A 27,771-nucleotide genomic window follows, 5' to 3' on the forward strand; every position below is an offset into this window, starting at 1 on the left:
GCACAGTCTCCCTGACCGAGCTAGAACTTCACGGGAAATTTATGCAGCAAGGATTTAATGACAGGCGCTGGACTGGGGCCAGGAAACTCAGCCTAAGGCGCCTTCTCCTGTGAAGAGCATCATCGGCTCCGCTCTGAACAGAAGTAGCCAGAGCGCAGGGTTTGGGTCTTTTCCAGGTGACGGCCTCGCCGGGGCTGTGCTGCTCCGTGACGTTACGGATCGAGCAGCTGCCCAAAATACGGCTTCATCCCCTGTGCCGGCTTCTCCTCGGGGTTGGTTTGGTGCCTGCTCCTCGTGCGCTTGCGGGGTCGCATCCCAACGCGGGACGGTGCCGCTCCGGCAAACTAATCACATTTCCCTGTTGACAGCGAGGTTCGGCTCACGGCTGGCAGCCACCAGCTTAAATATTCCCCTGGGGGGGTTGGGGTTTTTTTGCTTTCAGGCTGATTGTGGCTTGAAATATTTGGATATTCCATCACGGAACAGCCTTCTCCTTGCAGGTAACTTCCCTACGTCAAGATTGATTTAACTCGGTGTGTCCCCCGCACCAACCGAGCCCACGGCGTGTGGGAAACGCTGTCCCTGGGAGAGCCTCCGATGGTGCTCCATGGCCACAGGAAATTAAAAAGCAAAAACTTGAGGCTGAGAGAGCAGAGTAGGAAAGATGCCGGCAGCATGCTACGTGGTTGGGATCGCTGCTTGAGTCCTGCGAGGCTGGAGATCGCACCTTCACAGGACCGTCTCTGAAACAGGGCCAGCGAATAATCCTTGTCTTTCCCCAAAATGGGAGCTCAGGTCTAGTAAACTGCAAAAATCATATTGAAAGGGGCAGCGGCGGCATCGGATGTGCTCCGGGGCTCTGGGGATGGCGTCCCACAGGCAGCTCTGCAGGAATGTGTTAGAAAACAAACGTCTCTGTCTTGGTTTGTGAGTTATGGCTCTGTCCGACCGCGGTGCGGTTCCTCCTGCCCTTCCTCCTCCTCCCCACTGCCCAGACCGGCGGTGAGGCGCGGTGGTGGAGCGGCTGAAGAAGACCCTAAAAGGCTAACGAGGACGTGTCCTCACCCAGCTGCTTCTCGAGGCTGGAAGGACAGACTGACGTGGTTATTTTTCAGACGCTTCCCCGTTGTCCGTGACACATCCCCGGCACCAGGATGGGGCTGGAGGGATCACAGCATCCCCTGGGACGTGACCGGGATGCTGCTGGTGGCCGCTGGCTCTGGATCGGCCCCACCTGGAGCCCTGGGGAGTGAAACCACAGGGTGGATCCCGTTGGACTGGAGTTTTCTGCTGGTTGGTGTCCCGCAGATGGCTCGGCCCTGGGTCAGGGATGCTTGCAGCATCCCCAGTTTTCGGCGATGAGCACAATTTCTGGGTTTGCCTGATCCCTGCTCCAGCACTGCCTTCACGCTCAGCCGCGCCACCTGCCAGGTCCTCAGCCCCGCTCCGCCTTTCCCTCATCCGCGAGTGCTTTTCAATCATGCAAAACACAATTTTGAAAGTCTCGAGCTTTCTGCAGCTTCTGATAGGTGTGTGCATCTCCTCTGGCCTTTTCGGCCTCAGGTTAGTGAAGGGATTGCCAATTAACTGAAGCTAATGCATGAGCTAGTTTCAGTTTTTCACAACTGTTTGCTCCAAGAAACAAATATTTGTGGCTTACACAAAGCTGCACCTTGGGATTAGCCAAACGTGTGTGTGTCCTGGAATAAGTGCTCGCGGAGCGTCCAGACTAGCAAGCACAGGGACGCTGACTAATTGAAATCAATTAGCAATTGTTAATACTCTTTATCCCGAAGAACCAAGGCAAGAAGCAAGCATGGATGTGAGTTATCCTGCTGACATCAAAGGTTGTGTTTACGTAAGCGCTGCAGATCTGTTGCAGAGTTGAACCCTTTGGTGAGGAACTGACAACTCGTTTGCAACTGAACTTTGGAAAGAGTCCAGGCGCGGCTGCCAGCGGTCCTCTGGTTAGAGCCAGGCCAGCCCACGTGGGCTGCGGGGATGCCGGAGCCCGGGAAGGGTCCCCAGAAAGAGCAGAGGTCTGTGCTTGGGCTCCTGCACCGTTTCCAGAGCAGCGGTGGGTGCGCGAAGGAGGGTTGCCCCCCCAAAGCTCAAATGCACATCTCATCGTAGGAGCGTTCGGCATTTTTTTGCTGTTTGACACTAGTGCCAGGGTGACATGATGGCGCGATGCTCCTCTGCGGGGCCGGCAGCGTTTCACCGCCCGCTGCTACCACCTCGGCACGGAGACAGGCTGTTCCCCGGGGTGCCGGGAGGGATGGGGCCCGGCGCCTGTGCAGCATCATCCCGGCTCATCTCCTCCCCCAGGTAGGAGCAGGTCTATGCCTAAACCGCTCAGCAATGCAAACCCAGTAAATAAAGAATAATCAGCGTCCGCTTGTTATGCTGCTAATGCAGAATTTTTTTCTATCCAAGGCTTGGCCCCAGCACTTGCCCATGTGGTTTCTTCTTCTGGAAGTGACCTCATAAGGTGGTGACTTCAAACAGCAAGTTCTGCCCTCCTGCCTGTGCCGAGGATCACTTGGGGAAGCTAAGGAGCACCCGGCTGTTTCATGGAGCCATCAGGGAAGCGGCACGTGGAGCACCCCGACCCTTCGAGTCACCTCCAATTTCACCTTCGAGAACGGACAAGTCACCTCCAATTTTCTTACTAGATCCTTCCAACATCTGTTGGAGGCTGTTGCAAGCCACGGTCCCTTTTGCCAGCTCAGGTACACAAGGAGCAAAGCCCTTTTGGTGTGGAGCTACCCCCAGGTGATGCCTGTGCTGCAGGACCCGCTGGTTCAGGTCCGGTTCCTGGGTGAAGGGAGGACTCGGACACGAGCAGGATCTCTGGCCAGGTCTGGCTGCTGGGCTGGGTCATGGGAAAACCGACAAAAAAAGACAGCAAACTGCAAGAGCTCCCTCCAGCTCAGTTGTTTCCGACAGGAGAAAGGACACCAAGTTCTGTGCCTCCCTGCGCAGGCTGCTGGGCAGCCGCAAATTCACGACGCTCATGACCTGCGTCATCTCCATCAATGCCGTCTCCCTGGCCGAGGAGACCAACTACCGCTGCCGGTTGTGCTGGGGTGAGGCACGAGGACACTCTCCCACGTGCCGTGGCCAGGAGGGGAGGGATGGAGGGGATGGGGGTCCAGCCCCCATGGCCACTCGGGGTGGCTGCCAGCCCGCTGTCCTCCCCCGTGCCATTGCCTGCACCAGCCCAAGGCCTGGATGAAATGCATTTCAGCTTCAGATCCCTTCACTTATTCAATAATTATCGTTCTTACAATGCAATTGTTCGGTCCTTTCCATGGCAGCCCTTTCCCCCCTCGTGGTTTTAGCACAGCTAGTTTTAAGCACTCTTTTAATACTCAATTTTCACATTGAAAAATCCCTCTTGGTCACGCTCCTCGATTTCCTTGTCTTACACAAGCCAGCTACTGTACGCAAACCTCTGAGCCTTAATTATATATCCCAGTAATGTACAGCCAGGCCTGGCTAATGTCAAGAAACCCAGTCACGAGCGTCAGAGGTTTCCGAGAGCTCTGGCTGCAGGACCAGGCTCCGGGCGGGGAAGCGAGTGGCATGTGCCCGGCTGCCAGGGGCCGACGGGGTGCGTGATGCATTGGGATGTGGCCAGAACCCTCCCGGCTGGGCAGTGACTCGTGATGATGACTACGGCGGGGTGAGCTTGGCTCATGTTGGAAATGGTCCCTGTGGACAGAGGGACATTGTTGGGGACATTTAATATGAAAGTCGGGGAAGCGCCAGCTCAGTGCTTGGGGTCTGGCAGCCGCAGGGGCAGCTGCTCGGTCTTGCTTGCTCCTCTCTCCAGGTCACAGATGCCTTCTTCATCGCTGTTTAAACCACCGAGCTTTTGCTGAAGCTGTACGTGGATCCCGTTGCCTACTGGAAGAGCCGCTACAACATCTTGGACACCTCCATCCTCCTCGTTGCCTTCCTCCCGCACATCTTGTCCATGGACACTGCCATGTGCACCCACCTGGAGGGGACCACCAAAGGTCTCCAGACCCTCCGCGTACTCAAGCTCATCAAGTACAGCGGTGGGATGAGGGTACAGCACTGCTCCCTGGTTAGGTCACAGCAGAGAGGGGGGATCCCAAGCCCAGGAGCGAGGGGAGGCTTTGCTGTACCCAGGTGTCTGGCCTGAGAGGGGCTGATACTTGTGGTACCTCATGAGCAAAGGCAAAAAGTAATAATTCCTGAATTTTCAAGAAGCCCATGGCTTGGCTGTTGTTTTTTTCCCCTGTTTCTCCTTCCCCCAAGGAGAGGAGAGATTTTCTTTTTTACTACAGCAGAGTAGACGCAAAAAAAAAAAACCCCTATAAACCACAGGTCACGTCCTATTCTTGGTCTGTGTGTATTTTTCTCTCCAGCACACCATCTCCTACTTAGTTTTCTCCTGATGACTCTGGAGGTTTGTTTTTCAGCAAGGAGCTTATGTGGGCAATGAATGCTCAGCCAGCATTTCTGCGTGTAATTAATTGGCTGGGTAGCCCACCAGAAGTGGGATGTTTATGGGCACAGGGCTCTTATAATGTTCACTTCTGAGCCTTCGTTCCTCTAGTTTGGATCGTAAACTTCACTTATCACCAGACTTTTATATGTTAATTATTCTGTGTCGCTGGGAGAAGGGAGGACATGTAGAAGCGCATGACATAATGAATGGTTTAGGCATGGGGGGGTCAGATGCTCCAGTTTGGTCTGGCTGATTATAAGAGAGCAAATGGATGCGTGGCAAAATGTGGAGACATTTAAATCAGGGTAAGCGTGTGTTTGGTGGTTTGAGCCTCACGCTATGCACTTGTGGAACTCCCTGCCAGGAGATGCCTCGTCTGGGCACCACGAGGCAGAAAACCGGTAGGATAAGATTTGGCACCGTTCCCCCCTGAGACGCTTAAAATGTTGAGGTGCTTTGAAAAAAATCCCACTCGGCACAAATCTGCAAGTTTAAGAGCCTAAATGCCTTTGAAAATCTGGGCCATGCAACACTAGGTTTTGATGGATGTCGGTGGGACTTAACACCTAAGGGACTGGGGCCACTGGGAAATTGCATCCTGGCTTTGGGTGAGAATGCCTAGAATGGCATTACTGGGGGAAAAAAATACCAAAGAGGAAAATTCTTTCTGCTCCCACAGTCCCTTCCTGTTCCAGGGATGCTATAAATATCCTGCAAAGCCCTGCTTTCCAGCTCCGGGGGCGTTTGGTACTCCCCTTTGCGTCCCGACCTGAAGGGACAAGTGCCCTGAGCCGCTTGGCATCCCAAAGGACAACACTTACTCGCTTAAAATTTGTTTTAAAATGTGATGGGGCTGTCGAAATGCATTTTGCTGAAGGTGCGAGAGGCTGTTTATGCCTCTGTGTGTATTGTAATTTATTAATTGAAGCCTAAATTAGCCCTCAACAGGTTAGCAGTATTTAATGCAGAGAGCTCAAACATGCAACACATTCTTGGCACGTTTCCCTTTATTAATTAAAAACCTCTTTAAAACACTCTGCCTTCCACCTTGGAGCAATAAATTTCCACCTTGAGGAAATAATTTCCTTGTTGTATTCCATACAGAGACGTTCTGTTAGCTGCAATCCCTGTTTTAGTGTAGGCCCCATTCATCCTTATTTCAATTTCAAAATAAACTTTAAAAACGCCAGGTTGTTCTGTAAAAAAAAAAAAAAAGGGGGGAAAAAAAAATCGACTTTTCTGCTTTTTTAAAAATATATTTGGGATTAATTCCGATGTAGTTTACTACCTGTGCAGACTGCGAACCACAAAGCTCCTTCTTAATAAAAGCTCATAGGGCTCCACAGCGGTTGCTGAAGCCGCCGGAGAAGCCTTGGCAATCGAAAACGAGGTGACGGTCCTGCACGGGAGGCACTCGCCAGCCTGCAGTTGCTGGGAGCGTTTTACGGCCCTCCTGTCACCCCCAGCTCCGGGTGGCTGGTTTTCTTTATGGCCACTTGCCACAGCCCAAACCTGCCCAACGCCATGACATAACTTGGCAAAAATGTCACCTGATTTTGGGGGTTGAATGGCTTTTGTTCCCCTGCCAGTCCCGGGCTGCGCCTGCCGGAGAGACCTACGTGTGCAGGGAGGTGGGAAACCCCTCCGCCGGTTCCTGCAGGGATCTGTACCAAACTCGGTGGGTTTAGGGCTGGTCTAGTTTGGGCTTTCTGAGATGGTTCTGCAGACAGGGCAGCTGATGCGCTGTCTCTGCGTTGGATGCTGCCCCACGCGTAGCGTGGCAGGACCATTAGCCGGAGCAGGCAAGACTTGCAAAAGTAGGGAACTGCTGCAGGAGTCCTTAACCCATGTGAACAAGCTCGGGGTGTTGGCAGCCGGAGGAGACCGGGAAGAGCCCCTTGCTCTAGCTCTGCACAAACAACCCTTCAGGAGGTACCATCCGAGCAGCTCAGCCGGGTGCGATTCGGAGCTTTAACCTGCGATGCTGTTGACAGTCAGAGGTGACGGATGGACAGTCCTTGAATGGGTGCACTGTTTAAGACCCCCCAGGCACAAGCAGGCACAGCGTTACCGGGGGAGCAGCCGGCCCGTGCTGCCGCTGCTTTCCAGGGGAATGTGGCACGGATGCAAGAGACTGCATGTAGTCGTCTGTGATTTGGAATTAATGGGAAAGTTTGCATTTGCCTAAAAGTCATTACCAACGATAAGCTCAGTGCACCAAACCAGCACTCCCATCAACTCCCCTGAGTGTCTTTTGTGTATGTTGGTGTCATATGTGGGTCTTTATACGAAGCGAGATGATCTCACAAGCATTATCATGTCCCTCCCCGGTGACCCCAGGCTTTGCACGGGGCTTTCCCAAGCTGAGCAGCCACGGAGGGATAAGAGACCACTGCAGACTCCTGTCTCCCATCCTGGCCCGTCCCGCATGGCAGGGGAGGAGAAGCTGGACAGCGAGGGCAGCAGAGACATCCTTCTACCTCCAGTTTGTGCTCAGACCCCAAGGCACGAGGGTTAATAGCACTGCTTGGTTTTATTCAGCTGATTAATTAATGCAGAAGCTTTGGAAGAGCTGTATCCTTTATCAACAGGAATCCCTTACCCCTTATCCCTTTCCAAAGGCGGTGAGAAGCCCCTGTCTGCTAGGTGTGATGCTTCAGGGACCAAGCAGCCCTTGGTCTTACCACTGTGCAACACTTAACGCTGAGCCCTACAAGGGCCATTTCCCAGTCCAAGAGGCTGATGCACGGCCGCAGCATCTGGATTGTGTCATGCTCCCATGCATCGTGGCGGTTGCCCCTTCCCTCTTCTTAATTCCCAGTACAGCCCTGTGGATGCATGCAAGGGAGCTGGTTCAGAGGTGGTCCAGGGACACTCTCACCTCCCACATCCCCAGCCCCGCTTCCCAGCCTTCATCCCTGCCGAGCATCTCCCTCACCTACGGAGCACACGGTTGCTCTTCCTTTTGCAGGTTTTCACAGAGACTCTTGGCCAGACAGTGCAGGCAGTGATGTATGCCCTCATCCTGCTGTTCCTGCTGATGTTTGTGTTTGCCATTTTGGGGCATGGATGGTATGGAGATCCCAAAACTGGAGATGCTGAAAACTGGGGCAGCTTGAAGGCTGCCCTCTTCACGCTCTTCAGTTTAGTTACAGCAGCGTTTTCCAGTCTGTCTCAGCCAAATGACAAACTGCGGATTTTGGAGCGCTGCCGAAGAAGCCCTTTAATTAACCTGTGACTGCATTAGGGAGAGCAAGAACTGCTCAACAGTGAACTTGTCTTCCAGATCCCTGAGAAAATTTGCTTTGACAGACAAATTCCCTGCCCAGTATTGCAAATTCAGGGAAGAAAATCTCCGAAGCTGACAGCAAAGAGATCCGTACTAACTGATTTAAACCTGGACCTCTGAGGAACAGAGAAACTGTTCAGCGTTAAAAAAGAAAGAAAAAGAAGAGGAAGATTTCATATGGCTTGTGAGTTATGCTGTGGTTTGGAACTAACTCTCTGGTCTGCTTAAATACATTTGCAGGTTGATGGTTGGACCGACTTACAGCGCGAGATGGATCGTTACAGGTTTACGAGCAGCCACGTGTTCATGGCCGTGTTTGTCTTGCTGGGCAACTTCATCTTCTTCAATATGTTGATTGCACTTGTGATTACCAAAACCCAGGTCGTGCGAGCTCTGTGCATTGAGTGTGCGTGTGTGCGGGAGCACGTGTGAGCGTGTGTGGCTGTGCCTGAGTCTGTGTGCTACCAGCTAACAGGCTCTGGTTGGAAAGCGGGTGCTTGGCTGCTTGCAGAAGCTGGCTCCTGGTGCAGCTAGAAACATTCTGGATGCGGAATTCCCCAGTCCCTCAGCAGAATAAGTGTATCTTTCCAGGCGGTCCCCATTTTGGGTTGTCTCTACACTTCTCCTTCCACTATTTTTCCATAGCTGCCGAAAGCTCCCACTCCTCCAGCACAGCCAGCCCCAGGTCCCCTGGGTGCACTCTTTGCACCCAGGTCCTCTTAGCCATGACCCGTTTCTGCCTCCCTTTAACCCAGGGCTGCTCTCGTGGTCTTGTAGCTGCCTCTGGCCCTTCTGCAACGAGCCCCAGCGTGGAGCCAGGGCTGGGGTCAGCTGCGTGTGGGGAATATGGTAAATCCTATGCAAGAGCTCCCCGGCAGCTATCGGCTGCCAGCCCTGAGGTGGTCCCGCTAAACACCTCTCGCTGCTGCGCAGGGCTGGACCAGGGGTTTTTTGAAGCCCAAGTCTCCTTGACCAACCTCTTGACCCACCAGCTGTGAGCGGTGCTTGGGGACTCACTCGCATCCCTGCGGTTTGGCATTGGCAGGACTTGACTCAGAAGTACAAACAGGACTGCAAAGCAGCGAAGGCGGCTGCTGTTTGGGCCAAGAAACGGAAGATCCTGACAAAGCAGAGGAAGAACGTGGGCATCCAAGTCACGCTGGAGCAGGTGGGCTGTGGTCAGCCGTGGGCAGATAGCACTGTCTGCAAATGTCAGATGCTGTTTAACAGGGCAAGATGTGGATGAACTGCTTTCAGTGGAGGGAAAATTTCCTTTTCTTTCCTTGCCCTTTTTTATAACAATCCAGGCTGTAGTTTAGTAGGCTCATCACACCTGCAGCTAAAAGTATTATGACGGCACATAACGGTTGAAGTATTGTAAAGGTGGAGAAAAACTCTTAATCAGTTTTGGCGTGTTTTGTCTGAGTTCGTTTAACTTTGAATAGAAGTTTAAAAAGAAATCCTTTTAGGTCATGTCAAGCCAAGAGCCCTGTCCAGAAGCAGCTTGGACTCGCTTTCTGCGAGCGCTGGAGGGAGGGTTGTGCTCCTTCCCACGCTCTCGCAGCCCGTTGATGCGACATATCCAAAATGCTACTACGGGCTTGAAACTCATGCTGCAGCATCTGTAGGAGAGCTGTGCACTGCTTGATAAAGGGCATTTGCAAAGCTGACTTGAAATAAATGCAGTAAAGCTGTCACTGAAATGTAAGTGATTAGAGCAACGTGACTCCCTGTTTCTCCCCACTCTTCTGCTCATTCTTGCTTTTAGCAAATGTAATTTAAAAATAATCAGTTCAGGATGGCTCGGTTGAGAGTGTTCTTGCCTTTGGGCCAGAAAATCACTGGTTCGAGTATTCGGCTGAGTGACCTATTTGGGTCAGTGGTTTGGGTCCCACCCCAAGGGCAGGGGTGGGGGTCCCTGCAGAACGGCAGGACCTGCCTGCCTGGGTGGGTGCTGGGGAGCACAATAACACTCAAGGTGAAGATTTCAGTGAGCTGCTGGATGACATCAAAAAGACTTTGCGCCACTCCCATGTCATCATTATGGAGGGGTTTTGCTTCATCATCCCATTTATTGATCTGTATTTGCCATTCCTGGACCTCCAGGGTGACACACTGAACAGGTCAGTAACAGTGGAGCTAGTGGGTACCAGAGAGACTCCAAGTTACAAAACCAGATGCCTTTTTGACGTACTGAATTATTTCCTTGGAATGAATGGACATTTTGAGGCTGTTTTCCCTAGGGAAAATGCTACTGGTGTCAGACCTTCCTGAGAGTCCAGGAAGGTACCAACAAACCGCACATGCTAGAAATGGGGCTGGGTTTCGTCCCCATCAGGAGGGCTAACATTGTTTCCCAGCACCATGCAGTGTCGGTGTGGGATTGGTGTACATCACAAGTATGCTCAATTTCCTGCTGGAAAATTCACGGTTCTTCACTGTTCTTCATTGCACCCCAGCTCTGGCACGTCCTGGGGTTCACAGAGCCCCGGGTGTCCCCTGGGTGCACGGCCCCGAGCAAGGCTCCATCCTCGTGGTCTGGCTCCCATGTTCCACCCCTCAGCATGCCTGGGAGAGAGGCGAGAGCACATCCCAGATTTATGGTGGCAGTGGGGTGGGAGGATGTGCTTGCACCCAAGTTTCACAGAATCACAGAATCACAGAGGTTGGAAAAGACCTGTAAGACCATCAAGTCCAACCACCACCCCAACCCCACCATGCCCACTAAACCATGTCCCGCAGTGCCACGGCCACACGGTCCTTGAACCCCTCCAGGGATGGTGACTCCACCACCTCCCTGGGCAGCCTCTGCCACTGCTTCACCGCTCTCTCAGGAAAGACATTTTTCCTCATATCCAGCCTGAACCTCCCCTGGTGTAACTTGAGGCCATTTCCTCTTGTCCTGTCAAGTCTGGGAGGTGAGGAGGACTTGCCTTCTTCTTACAGCAGTAGTCCAGGCTGACCTGTGCTTTGCCTCAGCAATGGACTTCTGTGGATCTTGTCTGGGGAACGACTAACCCCAGGCAGTGAGTCTAAACTATGTAACCAGAAAAACCTCCCACAAATCCCCCAAATGGAGACTGCTGAGTTTTACATGTCTTAGGTTAACCTTAATGTGATACAAACCTATGATCACAGCTTGGTAGCTATTGCTTAAAAATCCCACGGTCTGGCCTGGAGTCCAGAAGATATTCCCTGGATATCAAAAATTTCCTTTTGTCCCATTCCCCAGGTGACTGCGGTTACTGTCAGGAGTCTCTCTATTATTTTTCCACCGTACTTTGAATGCACTGATCAGGACTAATGCTTCTGAAAATGTTTTGCTGTGCACATGGCACAGGTGGAGCCAGTCCTGGGTTGCACTTCTGCCATTCTCCTCTGATCTTTTGGGAGAGAAATATTTACAAGTATGTTAAAGAAAATCTGCAGAGCCAGGGGGCTCAACATCATGCAAAATACTTGGGATCTTTCCATTGCTCCTTGCCCTGCCACATCAGTGGAGGGTGCTTGCAGAGGGTGCAGTTCTCCATATGCCCTAGGCATGGCCCTTCCCATTTTGCACGGTATTTGGGGATCTCTTTACCATGCTCTTCTCTCACTGCAGGTTGCAACATCACTATTACAAACGTACTGGCATACTGGGAGAGATTATAGAAGTCATGGAAGAAAAATCTTTGCCAGCTCATGAGAAGATGACAAGTTAAAAGCTCTTTAGGTGGAACACGATCCTTGGTGGCTGTCAGGGCTCTGCCTGCAACCTCCTCTTCAAACCTTCATTAAAATAAGCCAGAAACATTTATGATTAAAAATAATTCAGAAAATATCTGCTTTCCTTTCTGCTTGCTGACCGGGTGGAAGCGCAGCCGCCGGCGCTGGCCCTGCGCTGCAGGCAGCCACTGATGGAGGGGGGCACGTCACCGTTGAGAGCTGGAGAAGCCGTGGGCTGGGAAAGGATCACAGCCCGGGCCCTTTTCCTGGAAACCTTATGGCAAGGCTGGGACTAGAGCCCAGGCCTCTGGTGCTCTCCCTGCCAGCTCCCTCCTTCTAAGCTCAAGCAGCCTCGGCATAGCGAAGGGGCTGCTCTGAGCCAGAGCAAACCAACCGCGCTAAGGAAATGGATCGTGAGATCTCTGAAGGAGGCAGCTCGTTTCTGTGCTCTGACGCTGATTAGCATCTTGGAATAACCCGCTTGGGTTCGTCTGGCAGTGTTAATGCAAACACACCCACACGGCTTTGGGTAATCGGAGAAGGAAAGAGGAGACCTGCGGAGCAGCAGCCGTTCCTCCGCACGGCATGGGGGGTACCGGTATGGAGCCACAGCCCCAAAACCCTGGCACGATGGCTGTGACGGCGGCGGTCGATCTGGCTGAGGTGACAAGGAACGAGCCACCCTGACCCCCTCCCGCTCGTGCAGGCAACAGGGATTAGCAAAGCGGGGCTGCACAGCACGGCTCCGCTTCACCTCGACGCGGTCCCCCGTTAGCACGCTGCGGCAGGAACCGAGAAATGAGTCTTGGGGGATGACGAAAGAGGAAAGTGCCCAGGGCATGCTGGGTTTGGGGGTTTGGCTCTCTCCGGGCTGGATTACGTTGCTGATGTGGGGAGAGGGGTGGGCGCCTCGTGACGGTGACGCAGGGGGCTCGCGGCTGCTCCTTGGATCCCGCGGCGAGAGGGCAAGCTCAAGCTCCTGAAGACTCTGACATGAGGCTGCTGCAGGTCTTGCCTTTGATGGCAGCGCTGGTATAACATCAAGAGTTGAGTTTTTCTCAATCTCAATAGTTTTCATATGACCATTCCTTGCGATTGTCCATAATCAATGGAAGTTCAGTATTACCAGAGGAACATCTAGAACATATCCTCTTCACTGCTATGTTATGGCTTCCAGCAGCAAAATAAATGAAAGCCAGACATGAACAATATCTAAGACAAAATTTTTGACACATCCCTATGGAGATGGGTGGGTTGATTTTGCAGAGCTCTCTCCACTGCTGCCGTGGCCCTGCCTGCCTCTCACCAAACCCACAGAGCTCATCTCTGGGGTTCTTTAAAATGCATTTTTGATACCAGCCCTGGAGCTGCCGTTTGCAGCGGGTTTGCACCCCAAAGCCTTCGCCCGAGCCGGCCAGCGCGATGGGGCTGAGAGCTGCTAACAGCAGCTCCTCGTAAAAGGGCTAGGGAGAAACCAATGACACGAGCTCCTGCTCAATTTGTTTTTCATGTTCTCGTTTGTAATAATTTTGTGTTTTATGAGGGATACTTCCTAAAACTTCCCCAACATGATGGAAACACATGTGGTGCTATAATACGTGATGTGACCCTTTTGGTGGAGAGACGGGATGAAAACCTGCTTTTCTCTGACAGCTACACATGATACGGTCCAGCGAGCCGGACAAGCGGAGGGGCATGGGGTATCCAACCTTCCCCAGCCATGCCCACACTGTTCACCCCTCCAGAAATACTGCCTGCATATCTTTGCATGCACAATTTCCAGGTGGATTGTCTTGCTAATTCATTATTTAAACTTTTTCTCCTCCTTTTTTTGTTTTTCTAGGGGTAACCCAGCTCTGTGCCCATGCATGTCCGTGCGTCACCCCCGGGTGACACAGAAAGCATCACTTGGGATTTTATCTGACACGCAGGTTTGCTCCTGTGCTCACTTTGAGGACAGAGCCAAACTGGGCGAAGCAAATACCTATCCTAGAAATGGTTTCTGCAGGCTTCAAAGCTAATAATGCCAAGGTTAAAGGGCCTTTGCTTATTTGAATTAGCAAATCCCTCTGCTAGGTGGGGACATGATGGCATCAGCGTCACTGGCTGTATTTGAGCCGCACTGCAGTAGGTGTCACTGAACTGGGACAATTCCTGCAGTACTTGTGTTTGGGTGAATGACGAGGGTCACCTTGCCCATCAGCCAGGACCACTGGCGTCCCCTTCCCCGCAGCGGTGGGTGCAGAGGGTCCCCGAAAACGCAGGGCTGGCTCACACCAGCAGCACCCCGGCTCGGGATGCGGGCTGTCGGTAATCCTGGTTTTCATTATTTTAATGGTAAGATGAAACTTTTGTGTAGTGTGAAAAACAATCCGAAGCCTCCCTGTGTTTATAGGAAGGGCTCAGACAGGCTGAAAAAATGGTGTGCAAGAGCCGGAGACCGCAGGACCGCAACCAGGGTGAAAGGACACCGGTCATAAGTGGTCTGGGGATGTCTTTTAATTAAAAAAAAAATCTAGTGCCAGGGAAGTGCAACAGTGACGTTGGTGAGTAATTCAGGATGAACGGAGAGGGCAGCAATCACAGGCAGCAACCAAAAAGGTGGAGAGTGATAAAATCCTCTAACCCTGCCGACGGATTTCCAGTTTCCAGCTGGAAGTGGCAAAGCGCTCTCCAGTTTTTCAGATTCCTCAAAATATTGTGGCCTTGCTTGATCACCAGAAACCTTGGTGCTTTGGAAGAAGCCTCTCTGCCTCTCGTTGTGGTGCAGAATTTGTTTTGGAGGTATGAGCCCAGGAGCTGCGGAGGACTGTGGGCAGCATTTTGGGTGCAAAAAGCCTCACTGCTGGGACGAGGAGAGGACAGGCTGCGGTAATGGAGCCTGGGGACTTACGGCACGTGGGCAGAGCAGCCTGTAAAATACGAAAATTAACGTGCCGGGAGGAGGGAGCTTGCTGGGAGACAGGCAGCGACTGGGGGTGCTGGAGAAGTTGGCTGGGGGCAGCTTCCCACCTCTGCTTCCTCGCTGCGGGGCAGGGCTCTGCTGTCGGGGGGGATTTGGGGTTTGTTTTTTCCCACGAAAGCCTTTGCTTTGACTTTCCATGGGGGAACCCATCCTTGGACACTTCTGTGCATTTCCCACCTTCAGCTTCACCTTACTCCCAAGAAAGCTTTTTCTTGCTACTTCATTTTCCCCGTACCTCTGTGCACCTTTGACTGGGCTGACTTGGACCAAGAACTGCTGAAACACTTTGAGAAACGCTCTGAGTATGTCGGGATGTTGCTCAACTGCTTTGGCCAGGCTGGGCGGTGTGAAGCAGCCCTCTGGCCGCTGTCTTTGGTTTTGGGAGGTGCCAGCAGCCTTTTTGGTGCCCGACACGCAGCGTGATGCTGTCCCTCGGCTTTGTCCCGGGGAGACTCAGAGAGCAACCAAATATGAAATGGGGGTTCTCAGCAAAGAGACCCCCACGTATTAATGAGGGAAATTAATGTACTTCGTGAGTTGGTTTCTCCTGCACTTTGGGTTGGTGTAAATCAGGAGCAGGCCAAAGAAGTCAGTGTAAACGGGACTTCGTAAAATAAAAAGGAGAGGCCCCTTTTGTCAGGCGATGGCTTTTCCTCAGAAGCTAAATGATACATAATGTTTATATAGTGTTTTGCCTCTCCTAAATGCAGGCTAGACATTAATTGATTCCAGGTTTGCTCTGTGAAGTAGGTCAGCTCTTTCCATTTTGCAGATAAAGGAGCGGTGGGGATTGCCGAGGGGTGCACGGGGGGTCAGGGCCGGCGCTGGGGCACCTATACGCATCGCTGCCCTCCCCGTCGGACCACGCTGCCTCCCTAAATATACACCACTTCTGATGTATGTCGAAATCAGCTGTGACTCTGTAAACCCAGCTACATTAAGCCCGGTTCAAATGAAATCTGTTTATGTCTCCAACACTCGTTGCTGGTCAAAGCAGGACTTAACTAACCTAACGCTGTTTGTGTTAAACCTCTGCTCTGACCATCTTGAAGTGAAATATAAAGTACTCGCTGGGACCTGGCCGGAGTCCAGGGAAGCGTTTCAGACTCCCCCCTCTCTCTTTCGCTCGTGGGGCCGTTTAGAAAAAGCATCGCACATTTTAAACAGTGATGGAGAAAAATTATTTTAATTCATTTCAGTTTACATAGCATTGGAAGCTTGTGAGGGTTTGTAGAGATGATTATTAATGGTTTAAACTGGCATGGTAAAAATGTTGCCTTGGTCTGGGAACACGAGCTGGCTCTCCAGCCCCCGGCGCTGGTTTAGCCGAGCACTGGCCCCGCGGGCTGCGCCGGGGGAGCCGGGGAGGGAGGACCTAATGGCTCGGTGGGTCCCACCGTTGTGGTTCATTTCAACGTCTTGGAAACAAGCCCATTCTGCTGATGTTGAACTGTTAAAATCCAGCGCCTGGATCTGGAGAAACACCTGGCTCTTGAGAGTTGCCTTCATTTCTGGATGCCCAGCTTGGGGGTGTTGGGTGGGCAGACGATAGGAAAGTGGGGCGTACCCACGCTCGGAGCACCGCTCCTTCACTGCTGTCTCAAAGCTGACCTGCAAAGCCTCCATGTAATTTAATTTTGTAAATTTGGTCCAGCTTTTTGGGAGCATGGCCCTTTGTTTTTGTTTTGGACATTGTGTGAATCAGACTGTGCTCCTCCAAAGCAGGTGGAGTCATGCCCGAATGCGCACTGGCTCGACGTGAGAGAGGAATCGGGTCCCATGTAAAGTGCCCCCATCTCCTTCTGTCCGGCGGAGGAGGTGGGGATGAGCAGGCACAGGCACACCTGCGGCACGAGCCCGGCCAGCGTGTTACACGCATCCTTGCACGCTTCCATCAGAAGACTCAGACACGGTTTTACTGGTCTATCGCACAGCGGGATCTTGCACCTATAAAACTACTCTTAATTACTTCCCAAGTTACTAAGCAGGGTGATGCTGATTTTGTCTTACAACCCAACAGGACTTTGTCTATTTAGTATAAACCCCTGCCCACCATAACTTTCTTGTCTATGTATATTGGTGTATGATCATACACTGCGTGCACGTGTCTGCGGCTGGTTTTTGGACACCCATTGACCTGCTCTCCAAAGCTGCCCGTGCCATTTTTGCTTTCCAGCCTGTGCCCACCACGCTGCAGCACCTCCACATGCAGAGCTGTGATGATGCTGTGGGGCTCTAGCGGGTTGGCAGGCGCCTGCACGAGGGGTAACACAGCCCAGGGAGTCCCTGGGAGCCTGGTCTGGAGGGTGACAAGCTCCTGGTCCTCCCTCCCAGTGTGGCCAGCTCACACCTGCACAGGGAGGAGGGATCGTCCCCTATAGCCATGGCACTGACTGCCTCTGATCTGCTTTCACTCTGCTTTGCCAGCTGAGTTTGAAGCAATGGCTGTAGTAGCAAAGAAAATAGTAGAGAAAATGATAGTTGGGAACTAAGCCCATGCTAGCATCAGTTCCTGCAGCATCTAGGCTCCGCTTTGAAGCTCCCCACTCAAAATACTACCTCTGTGATCCCTGGGGATTACCCTGCACTGTGGTACTCATCTGAGTGCCAATATTACAAAATGCTTAAGCACGCAATTTATCTGCCTACTTTGCAAGTCAACCTTGCATAACAGCTTATGGGGATGCTTAAAGGCATGTTCATGTTAGAGGCTGGATCACTGCTATTACTGCCACCCTGGCTCTAGCTGAAACAAGTGTAGGACTAATCTGACCTCATTAACTGACTCTGATGTATTCTAAAAACAAACTTGCAATGTGTGAAACATTGTATTTCAAAGAGAATAATTCATTTATGAGGATAAAGAAGTTTGGAGGCTTTTGCATATAGACCAGAGACCGGTCTTTACTAGAGGAATCCCTCGACGTGTCATGACTTATATTTCTCCAAGGCTGCAGACCCTGAACAACGTAGTTATATGACAGTGAGACACGGATAGAGAAGGGGCTTCCCTCTGCAATCGTTGGGTTGCAGTATGGTTTTTGCCTGTGCTGGGAGAAGGCGTTGGATGAAAGATCTGTAAGTAACACACGGGCTGAGGAATGTTTCATATGCTTAGCCATCACCTGTGTGAATCAGGCAGGGAAAACAGCCTTTATACTGTGAGATGACCCCATCCCAGAGGGATTTGCCTTGAAAAAGGCTCAAAATTTGTTGAAAAATGTGCTACTGAGTGGAGTCCAGCCTTTCCCTGCACAAGAGGTAATCTTCAGATGGATGCTGTATTTGATATGAGCCTCATAGGTGGCATCATGCTCTGATACATAAAAGTCATGAGACCCAGAACCATCCCCGCTGCCTGCCCCAGCAGCAAGAAATATTGTAGGGGAGGGTTTGAACTCAGTGGGGACTTCCCCGAGCTCAAGGAGTGAAGAGTCCAGTTAGAAGGAGATTAAGAAAAGTCTTGCAAATGGGCTTTCTGTCATAATAGGGATAATTACCTGAATCCTTCAGTTCATGCTTCTCTTGCATGCCCGTGCACCAGGGCTAATTCCAATTGATGAAGTTATTCTGGACTGATGCTGGTGTGAGAAGAGGATCAGTCCCAGAGATTTCAAGTCTGACATCAATACTCACAGACGTGAGGCAGCACATGGGAAAAATGCAACCGGGGACAACCGCGATAGGAAGCAACACGAAATCTCAAACCAGCACAGAAGCTGGCTGTAGAAACGTCCAAGCGATTGCAACGGATGTTTCATTGCTTACCAGCCCCGGCACGGGGTGTACCCCAGGGACCTTGTTTTCCATCCACTTTTCCATTTTGCATCGAAATCGGGCACTTCTGAGCAGTTGCCCATGCAGGTTGGTTGTCCTGATTAGCTGCCGGTCCACATGGCACGCTCTCCTGGGAGATAGTTTCCTGGCAGGCTGTGCCCACGCCTGGTGCCTGCTTCACCGCGGGGCTACTGCCTGCGGGTACAGGTCGGGGATCCAGATGGAGACCTTCGGGAGTCAGGTCCTCGGCCTCGAGGCTTAGATGCTACAAAGAAGAAAATGGTAAAACAAAACATTTGGAAATCTGTTTCTTATTTACTGTACTGCCAAGCTGCTGTAAGACTTGCTGGAATCACAGTCCCAGAAAAACAGTGGAAAGGGTTTTTCTGCTGATATTACTGGCGGTGGGAGAGACCTCGCCGCCTGCTGTGGGCTGGGACAGGTGGGGACAGGGACGGGCTTTCTGCTTGCTTGTGAGGAAAACATTTGCAAATGTTCCTTGTTTCTCCTTCTGAGAAGAGGAAACCCTTCTGAGAAAGAGGTTTATTAAATATTGTGAAGAACTGAAGGCAGGCTTGAAGAAGGGATACTTGGAGAGACACTTCACAGCTTAGTTTTTGGTGGTGATGAAGGGTAAACATGATGTCAGATCATGACGGCAGGAGAAAAAGCATCAGATGCTCAGGCCGAAGTGGGGTTTTGCTGGATGTGTCCATACTCATGGCATCATCTGAAAGGATCTCCCAGCACTACCTAACTGTGAGGCACCGAGGGAGATGCCAAGGCAGTGTCTCCTCTGCAGGCTGCAGAGCAGATATTTTGTGGTACCGGGGAACTCTTCCCAACACAACAAGGTCTTGCATCTGCCATTTCACAGAATCACAGAATCACTAAGGTTGGAAAAGACCTGTAAGATCACCACCCCAACCCCACCATGCCCACTAAACCATGTCCCGCAGTGCCATGGCCACACGGTCCTTGAACCCCTCCAGGGATGGTGACTCCACCACCTCCCTGGGCAGCCTCTGCCAGTGCTTCACCGCTCTCTCAGGAAAGACATTTTCCCTCATATCCAGCCTGAACCTCCCCTGGTGCAACTTGAGGCCATTTCCTCTTGTCCTGTCGCTTATCACTTGGGAGAAGAGACCAGCACCCACCTCACCACAACCCCCTCTCAGGCAGTTGTAGAGAGCGATGAGGTCTCCCCTCACCTCCTCTTCTCCAGACGGAACAACCCCAGCTCCCTCAGCCGCTCCTCATCAGACTTGTGCTCCAGACCCCTCACCAGCTCCGTCGCCCTTCTCTGGACACACTCCAGCACCTCAATGTCCTTCTTGGAGTGAGGGGCCCAAACCTGAACACAGCATTCGAGGTGCAGCCTCACCAGCGCCGAGTACAGGACATTTCCACCTACAAGCGTCTGCATCTCTCCTGGGAACACTGCACATCACCCCCGGCTGCTCATGCACACTGCAACCAGGGTAAGCTGAGCAGGGAAAGTTTCCCAGAGACTTTTGGGCCGTGACGCCAGGAGTCATAATTGCCTTGGCAGAGGTGGCCACAGTTGTTCGAACCTGCCCTCTCGCCCGTGAGTCAGAGTGGAAGTGCTGGAGTCATGGGATAGCTCGGAGCAAAGATGCAAAGCTGGGAGCTGCTTTCAGAGCTTTTTATTTCCTTGAGGGCAAGTCTGAAAAACATTAGTGAGGGAGCAAGAGAGACTCCAGCAGCCTCAGATCCTGCCTGCAGCCCCCAAAGGCAGCGCCAGCCTCTGCCAGCTGGGACTGCAGGCAGTACCAGGGATGGGACCATCCCCGGGGCCCCCAGCAGCAGCGATGCTGCAGCAGGGAAAGCAGCCATGCAGTTTGTTGGCACCCATGGGTGAAGTGGGTGAGCCCTGGCACCGGTGACGTGTCCCGTGAGCCATTCGGGGCATGTCTAGCAGAGGCGGCGTTTGCCTGGCAGCCACCATCCTGCTCGGAGAGCAGGGGGACGCAGCCAGTCCTGGCAGTGGGACAGAGCCCCGGCTCGTGTGGGAAGGTCTTGGGGAGCGCTGAGCCCCCATGTGTGGGGCTACATATGTGAGTGGTAGGTATGTATGTAGGTATAGGTACGTATGTACGTATATGTACGTATGTAGGTCAGAAAGCATCAGGAGGTGGCTCAGCGGGGTTTTCTGAGGACAACTGGCTTTGGGCATCCCAGAGGATCTTCTGTAGTGAAAGCACTTTTGCTCTTGGGGGTTTGCCAGTCCCCCTCTGGGCTACACAACGGAGCAAAGAGCAGAGCCGAGGGAGGAAAAAAACTCAGCATCACCAGCCCGGGGAGAAGGGTTAGGAGCTGCTCGCTCTCCCAGCATCACGTCCTTACCCGTGACACCCAGCTCCATCTGAGGATGTGGAGAGAGGCAGCAGGAAGGGCTGGGGGCCCGAGGGAGTGCGGGATGGGTGCTGATGGAGCCGGCGCTTCACAGAGCCTCTGTGGGAAGGAATTGTCATGTCAACCACTTCCAGCACATGGAAACCCTGATGGGTTACAGTCAACCTGGCTCCACGGGATGGCTGGAGTGGTCAGAACCTGGTGGCAGCAGGGACATCCTGAGGTGGGTATGGGACCAGTCTGGAGGCAGGTGGGAATGGAAACCCTGGTACCAAGCTCTCCCCACCCTTGGGGAGGTCCTGTCGCCTCCAGACTCCAAGTTCATGGCTCGGAGCCATCTCTCGTTTAGTCCCAGCGAATTACCGAGCCCCAGGAAGCCTACCTTACTGAGGCTTTTGTAGAAGTCAAGGGCTCAAATTGAGCAGGAGCTTGGGGAAACCATTTCCCTTGTTAAAATAAATGTATTAGTTTAATACGTACCAGGAGAGGATAGGGAGTTCTCCTTGTTAAATATTTACCAGTCAGACCCTGCTGAGGACTTACTTGGAGCAATTCAGCTTTAGTGATTTCCTTCTATTGTGGTCTAAGTCTCCAGCATCGCTGGGAAACCGCCCGGCAGGGCCAGGAGGGCTGGCAGCGGACCTGAGCCCCGGGCAGCGAAACCGCAGCCGGGACGGCTGCCCACCGCTCCTGGGACACCGCGGGGCCTCGGCAGGTCCCCAAATCCGCTCTGGGACCCCCAGCTGGGGATGCCGGCACGCGCCCGGAGCGATGGAGTGAACAGCCTTGTTTCGGAAGGGAAGCAAGGTGCAGGAGAGATGCCCAATAACCAAGCAAAAATAAATGAAAAAAAAAATGATGAGGAGAGGCACAAAATGTTGCTCTGTGCCTTACCTGTCCTGGTAGCCCCTGAGAGCCTCCCGATAGTGCTTTCCCAGACACACCACTGTGAATTTTAACAAGGAGCGTAATTTCTATGGGGGCTGATCCCCTTGGGAGTGTGTATCTTTGAAAAGAACCCAAATTGTGAATTATCTTCGTTTCCCTAAGATGTCCCTCCTGCTATCTGATGGTGGAGTTAAGCCGTATTCCAATAATCTTCCATAGTTCAGGATTTCCTGAGAGAGCTATTCTATTTATAGGAATGATTTTTCTATTTATGCTATTTACAGGTATATATACTAATTTGACACACATTTACATTAATAATTGAACTGTCATTTACAAGTTTATATTCCAGCAATCTCTGATGGTTCAAGATTTCTTAACACTGGTAGCACATCTTTTTTCTGATCAAGCTAGATTCAGATTATTTGCATTTTTGGTGACTTCACATTGTTTTGTAACCCTGTCGGTTCCCCTTAAACTCCCTAGGATAAAATGGAAGTACCGGAAAACATGGGGGATCTCTATGGAAACGCTCAGGACTTGTTGGTCACTTGCTCTCCCGAATGCAGTGATCGCAGATTTTCCAGGATCGTGTCGCCGTGTATTTTTTAAAGAATGACTCTATTAATAAGGTTAAGAGAAAACAGATGCATCAGGTTTGCCACCAGAAATGTGGATGTTCCAGGAGACATCAACTGTTAGAAGTAAACAACAGCCCTGATTCAACAAATCTCTTAAGCAGACACTTAACTTTAAGCATGCACTTAACACAGGCTTCAGCCGGGCGTTAACATATGTTCTGCTACATAAGGAGGGACTTAAGTACGTACTTACAGTTAAGCTTGTGCTTAAGTGCTTTGTTGAATTGGGGCCAATACTTCAGCTCTCCCTCTGTCTCCCTAACATTAACCGTGCCTGACATCCAGGAAATTCAAACAGGAGCTGCTGTAGTCACCTACCAGCATTTCTTTTCCCTTCAGATAGTGGCTGCATCTATTTTGCAGCACGGCCAAAGCTCTCTCATCACTCCCCATCCCTTGGGAGCCCCACGCCACAGTGCCCGTGGGGTCACCTGTGGAGAGCTAGAGAAACGGTCACACTTGTAAGTCTCTATGAAGACCCCACCAGGAAGTCTTTTGTGCCTTTATTTTTATTGATTTTTAAATCAAGATATTTTTCCATAACATTTTGTGTGTTCATGAAAGATGCTTGCTTTCTTTGTGCTTATTTTCAGCTGGTTGGTTTTTTTTAGTCCTGAGCACCAAGAATTGCACGGTGCAATGATTTAGCCTCCCTGGCCAACCTTTATGCACGCAAAGTTAATTTTGCAATTTTTTTCCTTTTGCAGCTTTTTCTCCTGTTACATCCCCATCCACTGAGTTGTGCGTATCAACAGAGGAACATGAATGGGAAAGGCCTTGGTGTCTTCATGGGTTACTGATGACCTCCTGAACCAGCCTGCATGCTCTGAGATGCTCTTCCAGTTAGCTTGAGACTCTTCTTCTTGGCTGTAGGTCACCTTCATTTCAGACCAAAGTTACTGAAGTGAAGGTCTTCCCATTCTAGTCACTGTAATGTCACTTTGAATCAGCGTCACTGGAAACCCCAAAGCCCATCTGTCAGTCTTTTCCACGGCTTGGGATCAAATCATCATAATTTGTTGGCTTTTATTTGCAGTGAACCAGATTTCTCTGAAAACTGAACAGATCTTGTTTCATGAGCCGGGGGGAGCTCAGGGGAAGTGGAAACCCAAGTTGGTACCTCCAGACCCGAATCACACAAGGCAAATCCTTAACCAAGCATCCCCAAAGCTTTCTTGGTTTGTAGGTGAAGTTCTGCCCTTCTTGCAATCAAAGGGAACTTCTGCACTTGCTTCAATGGGGCCAGAGCTACTTTCTCCCCAGGATTTTCCTTCTGGACAGATTTTAAACTGGGGGTATGGCAGAAGCTCTCTGGAGCAGAGGAGCCTGTTGGACAGCAAACCTGCTGCCTTTTCCAGCCCCAGCTTTCTGTCTAAGGCTCCTCTCTGCCCAAACGGTCATGGCTGGAGAGGCATGCTTGCTGCGAAAGAGAGGATTTTGTTTCACCCGTCAAAGCCAAGTGTGATGAACCTGTGGCCTTCAGTTAGACGTGACTCATGAAGTATCGTCTAAATACCGTGCTAAGTTTTCTTGAATAACAAAAATCAATAAAGACCTCAAGGACCAGCTCTTCACTGCTTATTTCCTCTGCAGATGGCAGCATCCAAGTTCCAGTTATTTTTGTCTTAGAAAATAAAAAACCCTACCAGAAGAAAAGGAATGTGTGTTTGCAGCACAGTTTGGTACCTGGAAGACTCCAGGCTGGAGTGCACACTCCTGATTTATGGTGTACTTGTTAAAACCACTTGTTCTTGTCATAACAAAACAGATCGAAGTGAAGCTGGGTAGAAGGTCTCCTTCTAGTTGGCACTTCATCATGGTTTCTTGCTCTGTCTTAGGTTCTGGGGGTTTACAGTTATATAAAACTTAATGAATCAGTATACTTTAGATTTCCTTCCTAATGCATATGGGTTCAATTAACTGCACTGTTTGCTTATTTAAGCGTTTTCATTAAATTGCTTTACTATATTTTCCCGCAATTGAAGGGGAACATGGTGGGGCTGATGCCATCTGCCACCATCAGTTTAGCAGAACCTTTTTCTTTGTTCAGACCCATTCTTTTTTATTAGAAGAGACCCTCCTACCCCCAGTTCCCTGTGTGCCACGCGCTTATTGCATTCTCCTCTTCTGACTGCAGACTGATAAATAAAAAGCTTGTACAAGGACCTTCATGTACGGTATTTTTTAAGGCTCTCTTTTACAAGATCAGGTTGTGTTTTGCTCCCCCTTCTCTCCCCCTCCTTGCAGATTCCTTTTTCCTCCAGCTTGTGAATAAATAATTGTTGCTATTACAATAGCTAGCAGCTCTTGCTGCCTGGCTCTGCGGGGTGGGGGATTGCTTTGGCTGAAACACCCGGCCAGGCTACAGGCTCAGCCCAGGACAGCAAGGACAAGGCAGGGGAGGCTTTTTCTTTGTTTTTAAGGAATAGCTAATCCTAGACATCTCACCAAAACTTCCTAAGGGTCCTTCTCATTGCAGGGGGTTGTCTCCCTGCCAGTGTCCCTGCTTCGCCCGTGGCTTCGTTTTCGGATCTGCTGCCATTAGGACTTCCCACGCTGTCCTCCCCCCAGCACAGAGGTAGTGTTTTATTACATTCCTCCTTGGTGCTTTACTCCGGCCTTTCGAGCTGCATCTTGCCAGTGTAAGTGCTCACCGTGAGCGGCCCTGTGCTTCTCCAGGGGCTGGCGGTCCCAAGGGGGCTGCTGCCAGCACCGCTCCGAAACACCTCGCACCGCCACAGGGATGCCCACCAGGGACTGACGATGCCTTACCCCCATTTTACAGACAAACTAAACTGAATAAACTCACCCACTTGATTTGGGATGCAATCTGCACCCTGTTACACAAAGCAAGGTCTGTACGGACATCACTAATAGGAAAAACACCTCCTGAAGAATATAATAAAGAAGGGAAAACATTCATCCTCGAGGACTCTCATCCAGAGGTCGGCTTTTTGATTTGGAAATGCAGTGTTTGATATTGCATCGGTTATGTCATCTCTCGGTTAGGGAACAGAGGAAGGCATTAGTGCTCCCGAAGCAAACTCCTATTTTGCAATACAGTCTGGGGAGGAAAACGCCCTAACGTTTATCATTTTCTGTTCCCTGCTACAGGCATTTTATGTAAGGGAAGATGCAAAGAGAATAAATAACTTGCCCTAAAGGTATGCAATGAATCTGTGGCAAGGCCAGCAAGAGAAATGCTTTTAACCATTGCTTGCAAGAGCCTTGCTCCAGCAGTGCTGTCGGTGAGGGGATCGCAGCCCCTTGTCCTCCCCAACGTCTAAGGAAACTGCTGCGGCTGTGGAGGACCAGAGGATGATGCTGTGGGACCCTCACACAGCCTGTGCCCCCTTTTGTAGAGGGGTTGCAGTTTGTGGAGCAATGTACCAGATCAAACAGCTCCAAGAATGAAAAGAAAAAGAAAGAAAAAAAAATAACACCCTCCAAACCCTTCTGTTTTCAGTAAAGTGAAATGAAGAAAGACCAAAATGTAGAAGAATAGATTTAAACTGGAAGGAAAAGCATTCCCCCCCCCCCCCCAAGTGGTAAGACTTTTTTTCTTCCTTTTCTTATTTTCAGAAAGGTTTTCTGATTTCTGGGTTTTTTCCAATGAAAAATGCAGTGAAGGCACCAAAGATTTGCAAAACATCACCGAGTTCCCAAATTAACCCTTGGGGTGAGGAAGGGGAAAGGATCAACTGGAAAAACATCAGCTTGGACCCTCGGCTGCATCCCAGTCCCCCCCTGCCCTCCCTGCCTGATGCCCGCTGGGCACGGGGACCCTCACCTCTGCGAACAGCTTCGCAGGCTGCAGGGACCCGCATGCAACCGGCTGGTTTTGCCAAAATCGTAAGGAATCACCTGAAAAAACCCAAACTGGTGCAGAGCCTGGGCTCTGGGAGGCTTTCTGAGAGAGTGGCTGGAGAGCCCTGCCAGCTCCAACCTCTCTCTGGTGCCTTTTCTTCTTGAAGTGAGGCATAAAATAAATTGAAGCTGCTGGCTGTGGTAAACATTCCCTCCAAACATGCCTGTTCTTGATACCCCAAATGCAGATAGTCAATTGTGAAAGAAAATAGAGAAAGAAAAAAAAAGAAAAGAAAAGAAAAGGAGAGAGAGAAAAAACCCGACGCTTCCAAGACACTAAAAATAGACTCTGATCACTTACCAAATGGTAAAATGAAAATGATTTGCTTTGAATAGTCTCCAGAAAGGCTCAGATACAATGTCTTGTGGAGCAAAATTGAATCAGTTGAAAGTGCAGACGCCAGCTCAGCCTAATCCCTCCCAGCTGCTTTGCTTTGCTTTTTTTCCAACAAGCAGCCCCTAAAAGTCGTCTCCCTAATCCTGCAAACTGAAATTCAATCTTGTATTTTTTTTTTTAAATCAAGTTTCAAGCCTGGGGCTTGCAGGGTGGGGGAAGAGGAGGAGGGAGGGCTTTGGGGTTGCCTCCTTCCCCTCGCCCTGGCTGCAGTAAACACAGCCTTGAATTCAAGGAAAAGCTTTAGACTACAATTCGCTTGGCTTGAGCCAAACACACAAATCTGATGCCTTTAAAGCCCCTCCAGCAGACGGTAGATAGCTTTGAGATGCTCACTAAATGGCTGTCTGGTTGCTGCCTTTTTTGTTGTTGATTGGGGCCCAAGGAGACCTTGTCTCTGGGTTGTTTTTTCTTTCTTTTTTTTTTTTTTTTGCTTTTTTTCAGTGTCTGCTTTTATCAGTGAATTTGGGTTGGGCATTTACCTAACGCAAAGACCAAGACAAACAATTTCTCACAGAGGCTGGTGACTGTGGCCAGCAGTGCATGTACAGGGTCTGCTATCTCAGGGAATATCGAGAGGTATTTATGACACTTTCCCAAGAGTTTCCCGACTCCTGCCCTCCTCTCCCCCAGCTCCTGCCGCCTGCGCGACTTGCAAGGACTCGGCAAAGGCTCCCGGGGCATCCCGGTCCTCGTCTCCTGGGAGCATAACTCCATGCACTTCCAGACTCGCCTTGTCAGTCTCTGCCACCTGATGGTTCACTGATCCCAAAATTTTTTTTGGCATCAAATGATACTGGTTTGGTTTTGGAGAGTAATTGACACTAGATAAAATAAGAGCAAAGCATTCAAAACCAAATCCCACGGCTCTGCATCTTGATAATCCAGACTCCTGGGTCTAAACAATTCCAAACTCAGGGCTTCAGAGGTTTTCCCCTCTTCAGCCACGCAGGCTGGCCCTGCGAGGCTCTTGTCTGAACCCAGGTCAGGGTCTGGAATCTGAGCAGAAAAAAAAAGATGGCTAAGGGCGAGAAGAGGGAGGGTATACTTTATAGTATCGAAATTCCCCTAGGAACTGCTGCAGGCAGGTGTACATTTGCCTGGGCAGGGAAAGATTTGGATTACCGAAAAAAGAATAGCAAGTCAAACTTAAAAGGAGAGAGCGGAAAGCTCAGGTGGAAACCCTTGATAGCACTTCTTTTGCCCTGATATATATGATGACAAAAGACGTAACTACATAACACCACTGCAGCTGCCACACCCATGCGGGTATTTGAAGTTGGAAATTGGTCCCATACCATGAAAATCACACATTTCACAGATGCAGAGATGATTATTTTGTCTGTTCCCAATGTCCACTTTTCTTCATCTTGTTGGCATATG

The 27,771-nt window shown here is 50.9% G+C and overlaps 1 protein-coding gene across 1 annotated transcript; it reads left to right on the forward strand.

The window, feature by feature from the left end:
- Window positions 1-2,278: 2,278 nt before the first annotated feature.
- Window positions 2,279-27,154, forward strand: CATSPER3 (cation channel sperm associated 3). The gene is given in 8 exon segments (XM_059825573.1): window positions 2,279-2,328; window positions 2,950-3,094; window positions 3,839-4,078; window positions 7,455-7,637; window positions 8,013-8,153; window positions 8,818-8,940; window positions 9,705-9,895; window positions 27,022-27,154. Coding segments are annotated over 8 exon segments (1,206 nt in total).
- The last annotated feature ends 617 nt before the right edge of the window (window positions 27,155-27,771 follow it).

The sequence above is a fragment of the Gavia stellata genome, chromosome 16, assembly GCF_030936135.1.
Source record: "Gavia stellata isolate bGavSte3 chromosome 16, bGavSte3.hap2, whole genome shotgun sequence".
NCBI classification, from domain to species: Eukaryota; Metazoa; Chordata; class Aves; order Gaviiformes; family Gaviidae; genus Gavia; species Gavia stellata.